This window comes from Pteropus medius, unplaced genomic scaffold (assembly GCF_902729225.1).
Source record: "Pteropus medius unplaced genomic scaffold, Ma_sr-lr_union100, whole genome shotgun sequence".
Taxonomy (NCBI): domain Eukaryota; kingdom Metazoa; phylum Chordata; class Mammalia; order Chiroptera; family Pteropodidae; genus Pteropus; species Pteropus medius.
In genome coordinates, this window is record NW_024347791.1 from 18,060,562 (window position 1) to 18,073,580 (window position 13,019).

The following is a 13,019-nucleotide window of genomic DNA, read 5'->3' on the forward strand; positions in this document are numbered from 1 at the left end:
CAATTTTGTTGATAGTGAACATCATACAGGGTATTTACACAAACCTAGATGGTAATTACTACTGCAATTGTATGTGCTATATTTTTATATGACTAGTTTATTTACATCAGCATCACTACAAACGTGTAATGTGTTGCATTATGACATTACAACAGCTATGACATCACTAGGCAGTAGGAATTTTTCGGTTTCATTATACAGGCCACAGTAGTATATGTAGGCCCTCCTTGACAAAACCATCCTTATGAGGCATATGAGTTAAGTTTTGGAAACTGCAGTTACCCTTCATTACCATCCATCTAAGTAGTATGCAGATCATAAAGCTCCAGGACTTATACCACATGCATCTTCCCTGCCCAACTTCTCTGCCCAGATACAAAGGAAAAGAACAGGCCTTTCGCCACCCAAGACCTTCCACCTAACTTCAGCCAAAGCAGTTCTGCTTCTATTTTTGTTTGGCTTCTAGGATTTCCTTTGAACAAAGCATGCATATCGTAGCTTAAAAAATAAAACAATACAATCTGAAAACCACTAGTCAAATGGCGAATTGTTTCCCAAATGGTGTGGTAAGAAATTTTGAGGTTGTAGGTACTTTTACATACCTTATCCAACACAGCATTCATCAAGATCAGAAACTGAATCCAGGGCTAGTCTTAAATCCATAACTTTAACGAAGAATTTAAAACTGTGTACTCAAATTTTTATCACATAAGCAGATCACATGTATTCCAGTTACTGTCTATTTGGGTCTAATTTTAAGATCTTCAGATTAAGTGATGCTTATATACTATATAAATGCATCCAAGGCCACTCTCTCTGTATATGTTTATGCCAATTATAATTTCTCTCCAGCTATGCTTCCTCACCTATTCTAGTCCTTGTGGAGAACTGATTTTCTCTATCACATTCAGAGGAGGAGTCTATCTTGATGATGACAGAGAATGGAACTGAGTACAATTTTGAAAAAACCAAATTCACAGCAAAGTTATCTACTATTGGAAGGAATACATAAGGAAGGTTTATTATTCTTCCTGTATAATATAATTTCTTACAGAGAACAATTTGGTGACTGCCAGAAGGAATGGGGGTTGACAGGCTGGGAGAAAGGGATGAAGGGTTAAAGAAGTACAAATTAGTAGTTGAGAGATGGTCACAGAGATGGGGATGTAGTCAGTAGTAATGGTCACGGCACAGGGAATATAGTCAGCAGTAATGTAATGGCTTTGTGTAGAGCCAGATCAGTGATAGAGTAATCAGGGGATCATTTCATAAACTATGTAAATGTCTAACCAATGTACTGTACACTTGAAACTAATAATCAAATAAAATAATACTTAACTATATATATAATTTCACAAATCTTTCTTCTATGATAATAAGAAAGCAAATCATCAATGATTGTTACCAGATTTTTCCAGCAACATCATAGATAACTCTTGAACTCATACTACATAGCTTTTAGATATTGGAAGACAAGCATTAAATTTTATTGAATATACATAAGTTCTTTAAATGTCTTTAACTTCATTTAAATTAGGATTGATTAATATAAGAATTGTTTGGGTTTTATCTATAATCTTCTTCATAATAATTCTGTTTCCGTAGTAACACAAACTTATATTTTATCCTCACGCATGTGTGTGAAATTATAACAATGTTTGTAATAAAGTTTACATATCATTTGCACACAAATTTTATGTTTTATGTAAAGTCCATGCTAGAGGTTTCTTTCTTTTAATCATTTACTATTATCTTGCTCATAAATACTTAAGTCACATCTCTCAAATAATGAAAACCCAATAGAGTCATTCCTAACTTCTTGCAAAAGATTACCAAATCTGCACAATGTGTGGGTCTTTGCATTTCAACAAGTAGTATTAAGGAAAAGATAATGAAATACTTCACAGATGTCACTCTGGGTATATTCCATGTGTTTTATTAGCATAAATCCATCATTCTTATCTAATCAGTATTCTTTTGTTCATTTGTTTCAAATAGTTAGCTAGTTAGCTTTGGTCAGTCAAAGGGAAAAAGAAAACTGAATTCTAATTATCTACCCCTGGCCAAACAAGAGGGCCTTCATTCAATAGTTTGCTATCAGTTGAACTGCAAATATATGGGTTCTTCACTAAAATTCATTTTAATGTTAAAAAAGAGAGGCAAATGACAGTCTGGTGTGAAGACTTGTGGTTTGGGTGGGGCCTGGTAAGAGGCACACCTGGAGCCTCCAGGGAGCTGTAATGTTCTATACCTGCGTCTGGAGCATTAAAAGCTGTACACCTATAATTTGAGACAATTTATATATTACGTTTTTCTTCAATACAAAAGTTAAAAATAACTTTCCATTTTGATACCACTATGTCTGGAATAGGCAATGCTGGGGTTTTCATGAAAATTGTTACTTCAATAGATTTCATCACTTTTTATTTAAAACTAATGTTTCTTTCCCCTAGGAAATTTGCACATGTCTAAATCAAAGACTAAACAAACTAAGAAAGATAGCCTTAAGATGTGCATTTTTAAAATGATCTGGTTTTCGTATTCTTAAGTTTATCTACAGTATAGATTATGTATATATAGTATGAAAAGGTAATATTAGGAAAAAATAGGTACTATTTGCAAGTGTGGGTGGCATTTTCCTAAATATATGATAATGCTTTGTTGAGTTTACCACCTTTCAAGAACATAAGAATCACCGGTATGTTATATATCAAAACTTATATTACATAAAAAAGAGTAATAAAGAATTTTGAGTTGTAGAAGGTTCAATTAATATGTAAGAAAACAATGCAAGTGATGTACATGGAAGATTAAATAGTTCTAACATAATTTTCCATCCCTTACATGATTTAAAAATGAAAAATCACCAGTTGTCTCTGAATAGTGTCAGGGATGTCATGCTAAAGAGTGGACAGATCAACCCTCTAACTTCCAAAGAGCATACTGAGGACCAGTAAATAAGTGGAAGAGGGAAGTAGGGACATTTGGTTAGAGGCAGAAGGGGACTCAGCATTAATTACATTAGTCTCACAAGAGAATCAGTCACTTTGGTGAGCAGCAAGGCCCCCCACCACTGGAAATGTTCACTCATGTTAAGAGTGGTTGTATTAGTTTCCCATAGCTGCTCTAACAAATTATTACAAACTTATTCACTTAAAAGACACATAATTATTATCTTATAGTCCATTAAGTCAGAATATTTACTGGGATAAAAATCAAGGTGTTAGCAAGGCTGTGATATTTCTGGAGGCTCTATGGGAGAATCCACTTACTTGCCTTTTCTAATTTTAAAGGTCACCTGCATGCTTTGGCTTGTGGCCCCTTCCTCTATCTTCAAAGCCAGCATCACAACATCTTCAAAGCTCTCGTTCTTTCTCTGACTCTGATACTTCTGCCTCCCGCTTATAAGGACACTTGTGATTACACTGGGCCCACCTGCATAATCCAAGATAAGCTTCTCAACATCCTAAATTTAGTCATATCAGCAAAATCCCTTTTGCCATGTAAGGTAACAGATTCACAGGTTGTGAGGATTATAATGTGTAGGTATCTTTGAGGAGTCTTTATTCCAACTATCATAGTGATACATACATTAAAAAATATATATAGTAGGAGGCTAGATTGCTAAGGGCTTTTCCATTGTTTATATCCTATAAATAAAAGAAATCAAATATCTGTTAATTGTTTTTAAAAAGTTTATTCGTATTACAAAACTGACCATACAATAAACCTGATTCTCTACACGCAAAGAGAATATTACTATCTCTCTGTATGTCCACCCTGTATGGCTGGATATTTTTGCTAAAAATCATCATCTAGGAGAATTTCAAGCTTCTCTCTGGACAGTGGCCACATCCTGACTGATCCAAGAAAGGAAAAGTACTAACAAAACCTTGTTATAAAGTGTGCAACTGATAATTTCAGGCAACAGGATCAGTGACCACTAATCAGAGATAATAATTCCCTGAAGAGTGGTTGCTATTGCCTGTCTTTGAAAGAAAAAGAGAGATGGAGATGGAGATGCAGAGGGAGAGGGAGACAAAGAGAATGAGACAAAGAAATGGTGTAAGTACCACTATTTTTCCTCCTTACTACACACTACTAAATAGAAAGGGAATGATCAAGTTCCTAACTTGAAATTCATTTCTCAGAAACTATTAAATATGCCAATGAAAAATATGGCTTAACTAACTCATGTATGAATTTCATCCATTTATATATAGCCAATCTTCAGTCTCTTGTGGCCTTTAACAAAAGATGTTCTGAAATGGTTACACGAAATAAAGCACTCTGCAATTTGGATTAATAGGAAGCATTAAATTATGCTTGAAGCAATTGACCAAGTGATCTCGGTAGATATTAAAGTGAGAAGCATTACCATGACTACTTACAGTGACCACTTAATCCATCAGTAAAACAGTTTGTATTCTAGAAGATTCTGACTAACTTGAGAAAAAATCTCTAAGGAAAAGTTTTCTTTATGGAGCTACCAGCAAGACCAAAGGAAACATATTTATACCAATTAAATTTCTATTAAAATCCTTTTGTTTTCTATTGAAATCAATAATAAACCAGATGCTGTAGTCAGCCTTGAAGAAATAAGGGTAACAGCAGACATGCATCCAAGAATCTCACATTTCATGGTGAAATAAAAACCAATAAACAAAAACAGTTCAGTGATAATCAAGGCAGGCCATGGATGTGATGGCAGCCTGCAAAAGAAGCACTTAACTCATCATAGGGAGCTCAGCGCAGACTCACCTGAGGATCCAACTCTTTAATAAGTCTGAAAGAATGTATAAGACATGGTCCAATAAATGAAAGCAAAGAGAGGATTTGTGACAGAGGAAACAGCACATACAGTGGTATAAAGGTCTATAAACACCTGTCACATTCAAGAACTGAGTAGTTCAGTAGGGCTGGAGCACAGAATCAGAAGAGAGAGTAAAGGGAGTTAAAACTGAAGATGTAGGTAAGGGCTGGATCATAAAACTATTTCATGCCACCCAAGAACTTTGAATATGTTTAGATAACATGAATGCAATTAATATAGTCACCTCTGTGTCTCCTGACTTCACATTTAGATGAAGCAAACTGGCAGCGAGGGTCAGACATAAGTGGAGGCACCACCCCCACCATCATTCAAAATGGGGCTCCAATGGTTATTTTCTGTTTAGAATATGGTTTTTGTTTCATTTACAAAGAATAAATGCATATAGCCTTTGCTTGCCAAAAAATATTAGGGAATATAATTATTTATAGCAAAATGGAAATCTGGAAAAAACATATGTGTGGAGGTGGGCTGATTGTATTTGTTGATGGGGAGGGAGATGGGACAAGTGAGGTGCTGAGTAATAGCTGTAGGAAGAAGGGCAGGGAAGAACACTGGTAGTAGGTTCTGAATGTAGGTATGGGGGAAGCTCTAAATTCTGAGATAGAGATGAAAGTTACATGTGGATAGGGAACATCAAAAAAATGTGTATGCTTATGGGGATAATGCAGACAGAATGAAGTGGTTCTCACCATCTGCAAAGGTTCATGCCTCTGGAGTTAGAAGTATATGCCAACATTTATTCATGAACCAAAAAGATATTGAAAAATGATAATCATATTAATGAAAGGAATAAGTATCAATGGCAAGAAGAATAAGAGGGAAAAGATTGTTTAGAAAAAAAACAAACTGGCAGGATCCATTTCAAAATAAACTATATTCTGCCTCTTACACCCACATGAAAGTGAAATAAAAAAAGGAATTTGCCAATTGTCAAAGCAAAAAATTGGCAGCCCTAATTGTTCTTGCTACAAGTGAACAAAATGAATACTCTCCATGAATCATTCTCAAAGCTGTCCGGTACAAAATTCTGAATGGCATCCCTATATTAGGATATTCTATATTTTATTATTTATTTATAGCCCGCCTTGCTTTCACAAACAGACCTAAATCATCTGAAATAAACTTTATACATTAAACCAATAAAATATAAATTTAAGAAAATGAGAGCCACAGAAAATAAAATAAGAGCTAAACTTGGAATAAGAGATGAGCAGGGGTGGGGACATCATGCTGCTTTGAAGGCATCAAACTCTCACTACCTTGTTAAGCCACAGTTTTGTCCTTGGGTTTCCAGCCAAAGAAAAAAAGAAAAATAATTAACTCTATAGCTCTCTTATCTGTGAAGAAAAAGTAGATTATTAGTTTTTCAGAGGTATATGTTTAGATTTTAGGTATCAAATTTGAATAAAAGAAGAGTTTTGTTCAGTGTATGCTATCAGGGGTCCACCTCATGAAAAGTAAGATCATTAGTGAATATCATTAAAAACCCTCTTCCATTTTAAGTACTATATAGTATTCTTTTGCATTTTTTGTCTTCAATAAGCTAACAATGTCCTAGTGACAATTGAGAATGCTATCTAAGGTATGATGTAATTCATCTTTCCAGAACTTCTTTTCAACTCCAATGAGTACTTCTAATGCAAGAGAGTCTATGGAACCTAGTGTCCGGTATTTTTCTATTATCATCACAATTATACTTTTTTATAAAAACATATCAAATATTTAATTTCTCTCTCCAGACCTTATCTACTAAGTAAACCCAATTTATAAAACCTATCTACAAAAGGCTGTCACCTGTCATTTTATAAGGATTACCTGAAATACTGAATGCTAAAACCAAAACATTTTTGAGCAAAGTAGCATTTTTATTTTAATTTTGATTCAAATTGTTTTCTACAAAATGTGTACATCTATACTAAAGAATTATTCTGACCATGTGTATTTTGAACAAACCAAATTCACACTAAAAGGCACTGCATAAAATTATTTGAAATATATATTATGCTTCTTGCTACTTGCTCCCAATACAGCCTTGAACCTACTGATATTTCCAGCTTTGTTAATACTTAACACATGAAAAATATGTATCTTAGTACAGATATATTATACGACAAAGTTTTCACAATTCCAACTAATACCAAGTATTTTAACTATAAATTATTATGTTCTATGTTAAATATCACCCCCATTTAGCCTACACAGAGTGCCTGTATATTTTATTTTTGTTTTGTTTCCAAATTATTATGTGGAAACCTAAAATAAAGTTTATCTTAATTGTATGTCTAAAAGAAACAAAGACTTTGATCATCAAATTTTAGTTATGAAATAAATGTAGCATAATTAATAAAGTCACAATGTACTCAAATACTCATTTGATTCTTCTTACCATGAAAGCTTTCTGAAGTCAGATAAACACAAATTTATGTCCTAGGAAGTTGATACTTATTTTCAAAAGCATATATGCAAACTACAAGTTTCTGAACCCAGTTAGTTGGTTGAAAAAGCAATGAGAAGAAAGGAGGTTGCTTAATACAATATTTAAAATAACAAAGAAAACATGTATTATAAGAATTGTAACTGAGTCTTCTTTATTGAAATTATCTAAAAGTTTGAATATGAAAGGAAGTATTATGTATTCATGAATTCAAGAAGAGGAGGCAGGTGACTTCTCTACGGGAGAGCATATCTTCATAATTATTTTTGGCACATGAAAAGTGCATCATTTTGAGAGCATTTTTGAATGTGTTTAACATGTACTCATTAAGCATAATGAAAATACATACTATTGAAGACTATAGACATTGGAAAAAAAGAACAAAGTTGTATCTGCACTCATTTATTTTCTTATTTAAGGAGTTGTCTGAATAAATGTACCCTCAAGATAATCTTTTCTAAAACTTCTTTCATTTATACATATGCATTTGTAATTTTTAAAAGGCAGCTTTATAGGATATTTAGTCCACTTGAAATACTTGTTTGTTTATATGCCACCTCCTTCTATTAGGCAATTTATTTAGATATATAATTTAGGATAAAATCACTAAACAAAACAAAATAACAACAACAAATCCTAGGATCCTCATCTGTTACTCAAATGAAAATCTCAAGAATTTCCTTCACATCCAATGTTTCAAGTGAAGACAATAGGCATTTAAAGAAACAGACATTCCTAGATAACTAAGTATGGTGCTTTCAAGAATAATCACTTCTTAAAAAGTATCACTCTTATGTAAGTTTCAAAAGAGTAGTAATAAGCTTAACATGTACCACCGATAAAATATACAAAAAAGATTATTAACATTTAATCAATAAAATATCCTAAATGACAGGCTTACTAGTAACCACATACAGAGTAAGTAAACTATAACAAACCGTACTTGAATCTAAATTCGAGACATTCTGCATTACCTAAAATAACTAAGAATCTATTCAAATATATTTTTGACACTACATAAAAGATGTTATTTGTTCTACTGAATTCAAACATGGTGATAGAAGAACTTAGAAGTTCACAAAGAAATGAATTTGCCTATTGACTGTTTTCTTAATGAATACTTAAATCATTGTAACAAAGTTTTACATTAACATAGTGGATGGTAAAAGTTTCTATAAAGTAATATATAGGTAACTTCTTACTCCTGAGCATGGATAACAATGTGTGTATCAATATCTGTATGTATGTGTGTGTCTATCTCACACTGATTTTTAAAGTCATCATTCAATAATATTATTTTAGAGTTCTGATAGGATGGGGAATAAATATCCTAAAATGTGGCAGCAAACAAATTTATTTTAAAAATTAGAGACTTTTATCATTAAACACTATGCAATACTTGTCAGTTTTCTTTCCTTTACTCTATCTCTAGATTTAAAGTAATAAACTATTTCAAATCAATTATTCACATTCTAATTAGGATGAAAAGCAGTATGTTATTTTTTCATACTGCCTCTTAAAAGAAGAAAGATGCAGCAGATAAGACATTTGCATGCTTTTACTTTGAAGACAAGAGCTGAATTTCACTCTAGGATTTTATATTTGGTAATCAGTGAAAATTGTTTTGGGGTAAAATGCTTTATTTGTTTCTCAAGTATTCCATTAAGTATTTATTACAAGAATTCTATATAACGATTCAATGTTTCCTAAATGAAATCCTTTGAAATAAAAATGTATATAAATATAGTCATTCCCTTTTGTATTGTCAGTTTAATATCACGTGTTTAGATTCTATAAACATGTGATTTGCACATGTCTAACTGAAGAATTATATCTATAAGACATTAACATGTTAAATTCATATTAGGCGTATGTATATCAAAACTCCAAAAGAAGAAATTCTTATTACTTCAAAAAGAAATCATAGCTTTCTATAATAAAGTTACAATATAGTCTCATTCAATAATTGTGTTATGTGCTACTTTTAAACAGCTCTATTAAATCAGAAAAATATGGGTTAAAATAGGAAGAAGGGACACTTGGAATAGAAGAGTAAGAACCAAAGTTGAAGTATTGTAGACCTTAGTAAGAGTGGGTTAAATTAACTAATGATATCCCAATCTGTAGTCTCATACAAACTGAGTCTCAGTGTATGAAAATAATTAAAGTCATTATTATAGAAACCTATCTGAACCTATTCTGGGCATTAAATTTGGGCGGGGGGAGGAATTATGAGATTTGCCACGTGTTTTAAGAAAAAAAATAAATGTATCTTGTGGATCTGTGACTTTTACATTTATGATGATGAAAAAATCAATAAATGTATGTTAACTTGAAAGTAACCAAGGGGTATATATTTCTGAATATAAAAAATATATGATGTATAACCAGAGTTTTTAGTTTTATGCTTCACAACTCATTAGTAAAGAAGGCAAACAAACTCATCTAGACCAAGAGACTATCATTTAAACGTTCAAGGTTCTAGGGTCTAGAAAATAGTGGCCAATTTATTTCAGGGAGAAAGACGAAGTGTTATATAATGTGAAGGCGATTCTGACTTGTTTAACAACCTGTTTATGACAGAGAATGAACGAACATGAATTTTTCACATGCTGCCCAGTTCATGTGAGAAACTATTCAAACCTTGAAAAAGTCATTCAAATGCCATAGTAAAATGTAAAAGAAGAAAATTAATCAGGTTTAGGAAGTGCACATGTAGACTAATATAGGTAGTGTTAAATAATGCAAATGTAATTTAATTTGAATGTGTAAATATTGGAGAGAACAATCCAGTGAGTGAAAGTATAGCGCCTAAATAAAAGTAAATGAATTAGTATTTCAGTAAAAAACAGTCCAAGAGCGAATAAGAATAGTGAGTGACTGTGGGTGTCAGCACTTGGTCAACCAGTAGAGCCATGGGGATTACAGCCTGTCTACTCATGTCCATATTCACATGTCCAGTCCTTGTGGGTCAGTCAGGCTCCCAGGGGATGAGTGACCATAGCTGGTGAGGAATGACACTTTTTGTCCACGTGACAGAAATTCTCTTTGCAAACCCTTTAGAGTTTGGAAAATTAGTATCCTATTCTAACCAATTTAAATAAAACTAAACAATGTAGAAACTATGAAGTAATTAACCTTTAACCCTGTGAATTATTAAGGCATATATGCTATAACACACTATCTAATTCAGATTTCCATAATCTAAGAGTTTTGGAAGACAGCCACAGAGATTACTAAGGTTGAAAAATCATACCTTGAGCAAGGTGAAACATTCTAGGTTTTCAAGATGAAATGAGCTTTAAAAAGAATTTAAAGAATTTAAGTTTGCTATGAGGATGATTCTGACATTGTGGGTTGTTAAACATTAAGGTGGTTTGCTGAGACTGTGGGAACTCCATTCCTAAAAATCTTTAAAAATAAGAAGGATTCAGACCAGCTGCTCAAAAGATTGCATGTGGGCTTTATTCAACTAATACTCTCCAAGACCCTTCTAACCCTATGAATTTAACTGTACGTGCCAACGCAAACAGTATATTTCATTTAACACTTCTAATTCCATACCATACAGCATTTGGGAGTGGGGCATTGCAACACATATGTCTTACAGTGAATGAAATCATGTGAGGCAACAGTTTGTCATAATTAGGAGTCCTGGTGATATCTCTGGGTACTTGCACTTTCTGATTGTAGATTTATCATGCAAATCATATAGCACTTAATCAAAGGTTTTTATAATATATTAGTTTTGAATAACTCATGCTAATAAAGCATTAAACCATTACATAAAGTACTAAAACATAAATAAAAATCAAGCAACTTAAGTTTTCCTTCTTTATATCATGAGGATGTAAAATACTGGTTTTTACATTAAACTGGCATTGTTCTTTAAGTTTAAACACTTAGTCACTAATAATCCAAAACTTTTTTAATATATCGTGTCACATATATTTTCCTTGAAATATATTTGAATCCTTAAAATATTAGTGTATATATAGTATATACTAAAAAGAGAATTAATAATATATTAAAGTCATAGATTCTGGTAAAAATTATTTTACAAAAAAATACCTGAATAAATCAAATAGTAAACTAAATTGTATAGATACTAAATTAAATAGCAACCACTCAAGCTGCATGTAAATATATTTGTATATGTTACAGCAAACTATCCAATTCGTATTTCCACAAAGAACTCTGGCTCTCCTTAAAGAACCTACAGAGTTGAGCATTAGATTTAATCAAGTTTCAGCATCCAACACCTTTCCTTTTGCCAGTATGCTTATGCAAAATCTTTAAAGAGTTTATTTTCTCATAAAGTAACAGCAGCATTATTAAACTAATTCTAACTGCTGACTTCACCAAGCATGGCTATAAAGTGCCAGTCAAACTTTCTAGACTGCCCAAATCAGCAGATTCATAACTTGATATAGCACAGACAAGCTACCTTCACAGCCCCCCAGTTAACTATATTCAGTAAATATTTGCATCCATAGCACTATAGATGCTAATGACTGTGTCGAAAATATACATGTAAACACACACCCCTCACTGTGTAGTAGTCTGTCAATAAACTGTACACAGACACAATATACCTATGGGTAAAGTAGATATCCACCACCCACTCAAGGTACCAAGACAATATCTCTTTTTGTTTATATTGATTTTGAACGCGAGTGTGTGTGCGTGTGTGTGTGTGTGTGTGTGTGTGTGTGTGTGTGTGTGTGTGTGAGCGCGCGCGCAGGTTACCAGAGAAGGAGATCCGTTCTTGCAGAGGGGCCCTCTGAAGACTCCTTTAATGCCCCTGTAGTGCCCATTGCGGAGATGTCTCGAACTGATGACCAGGTAACAAGCCATGTGTGTCCGAGCGGGAGGTGCAGAGTCTCAGCTCCTCACCAGGCGACCAGCCGTGGAAATGCGGGCTGGATTCTCAGCAGCAACAGTGACTGCCCCCTCCTGAGAAGAAGCGGCCAAGAGTAAGCAGGGGACTCGGCGGCCGCGCGTGCCTGCTCTTCGCCCCGCGCGGGGCTGCTGCTGCGGGCAGCAGCTGCTCTGACGGCTGCGGCAGCCACAGAGCACTTAGGGGACCCGGCGAGCCAGTCCACATGCTGCTCTGACGAGGTGACTGCTCAACCGCGGGCCTGCGAGATTTATTTTTAAGGACAACTTCCTGGGTCCGCTAGGGAATCAGGAACTCCCCTCCCCTTTCCTCCCGCCCCCCGCCTGCGCACCAAGTGCATGTCCCGGGGATGCTCAGGCGCGGGTCCCCAATGTCTGGCTGGGGAAGTCCGCGGTCTGGGTTGTGGGCTGTGGCGCGGAAGATTCAGCAGCAGCAGCAGCCTGTGCGGGTAGAGTGGCGGGGAGTCCTTAGGAGCGCCAAACCGCTTCCCCCGCTGCAGTGGAATGGGGGAGGTGGAGGAGGCGACAGGCGGGCTGGGGAAAAGATAGGGAGTTGGGAGAAGCGACTTGTGAGCGGGAGCTGTTAGCGCCGCTGCTCGGAGCGGTCGGCTCGGGGCCGCCCGGGAGGCGAGGGACGCGCGGGGCGGACGGGCGGGGAGGTGACAGCTGCTGCGGAGACGGTGGGAGGCTCTCGAGGCTGCGGGACGCGCCGCTGCAGCATCCTGCCATCCGCTTCAGCTCGCTGGTCCCTGCGCCTAATTTCTGGGCCAACTTTGCACGATGTTTGGAGACGGGGGCCCGGGATGACTGGGGAGTTCCGCGGCGGAAAAGACGAGCAGGAAGGGTGCGTTT

General features: G+C 35.3%; 1 protein-coding gene across 1 annotated transcript in view; it reads right to left on the minus strand.

Annotated features, from left to right (window-relative positions):
• The window catches only part of ZNF804B (zinc finger protein 804B), a 438,846-nt gene extending 426,197 nt beyond the window's left edge, over positions 1-12,649 (minus strand). The window contains exon 1 of the mRNA XM_039878166.1: positions 12,018-12,649. Coding sequence (XP_039734100.1) covers positions 12,018-12,125 — 108 coding nt within the window. The 5' untranslated portion in view covers positions 12,126-12,649. The remainder of the gene's footprint in view (positions 1-12,017) is intronic.
• Positions 12,650-13,019: the final 370 nt, after the last annotated feature.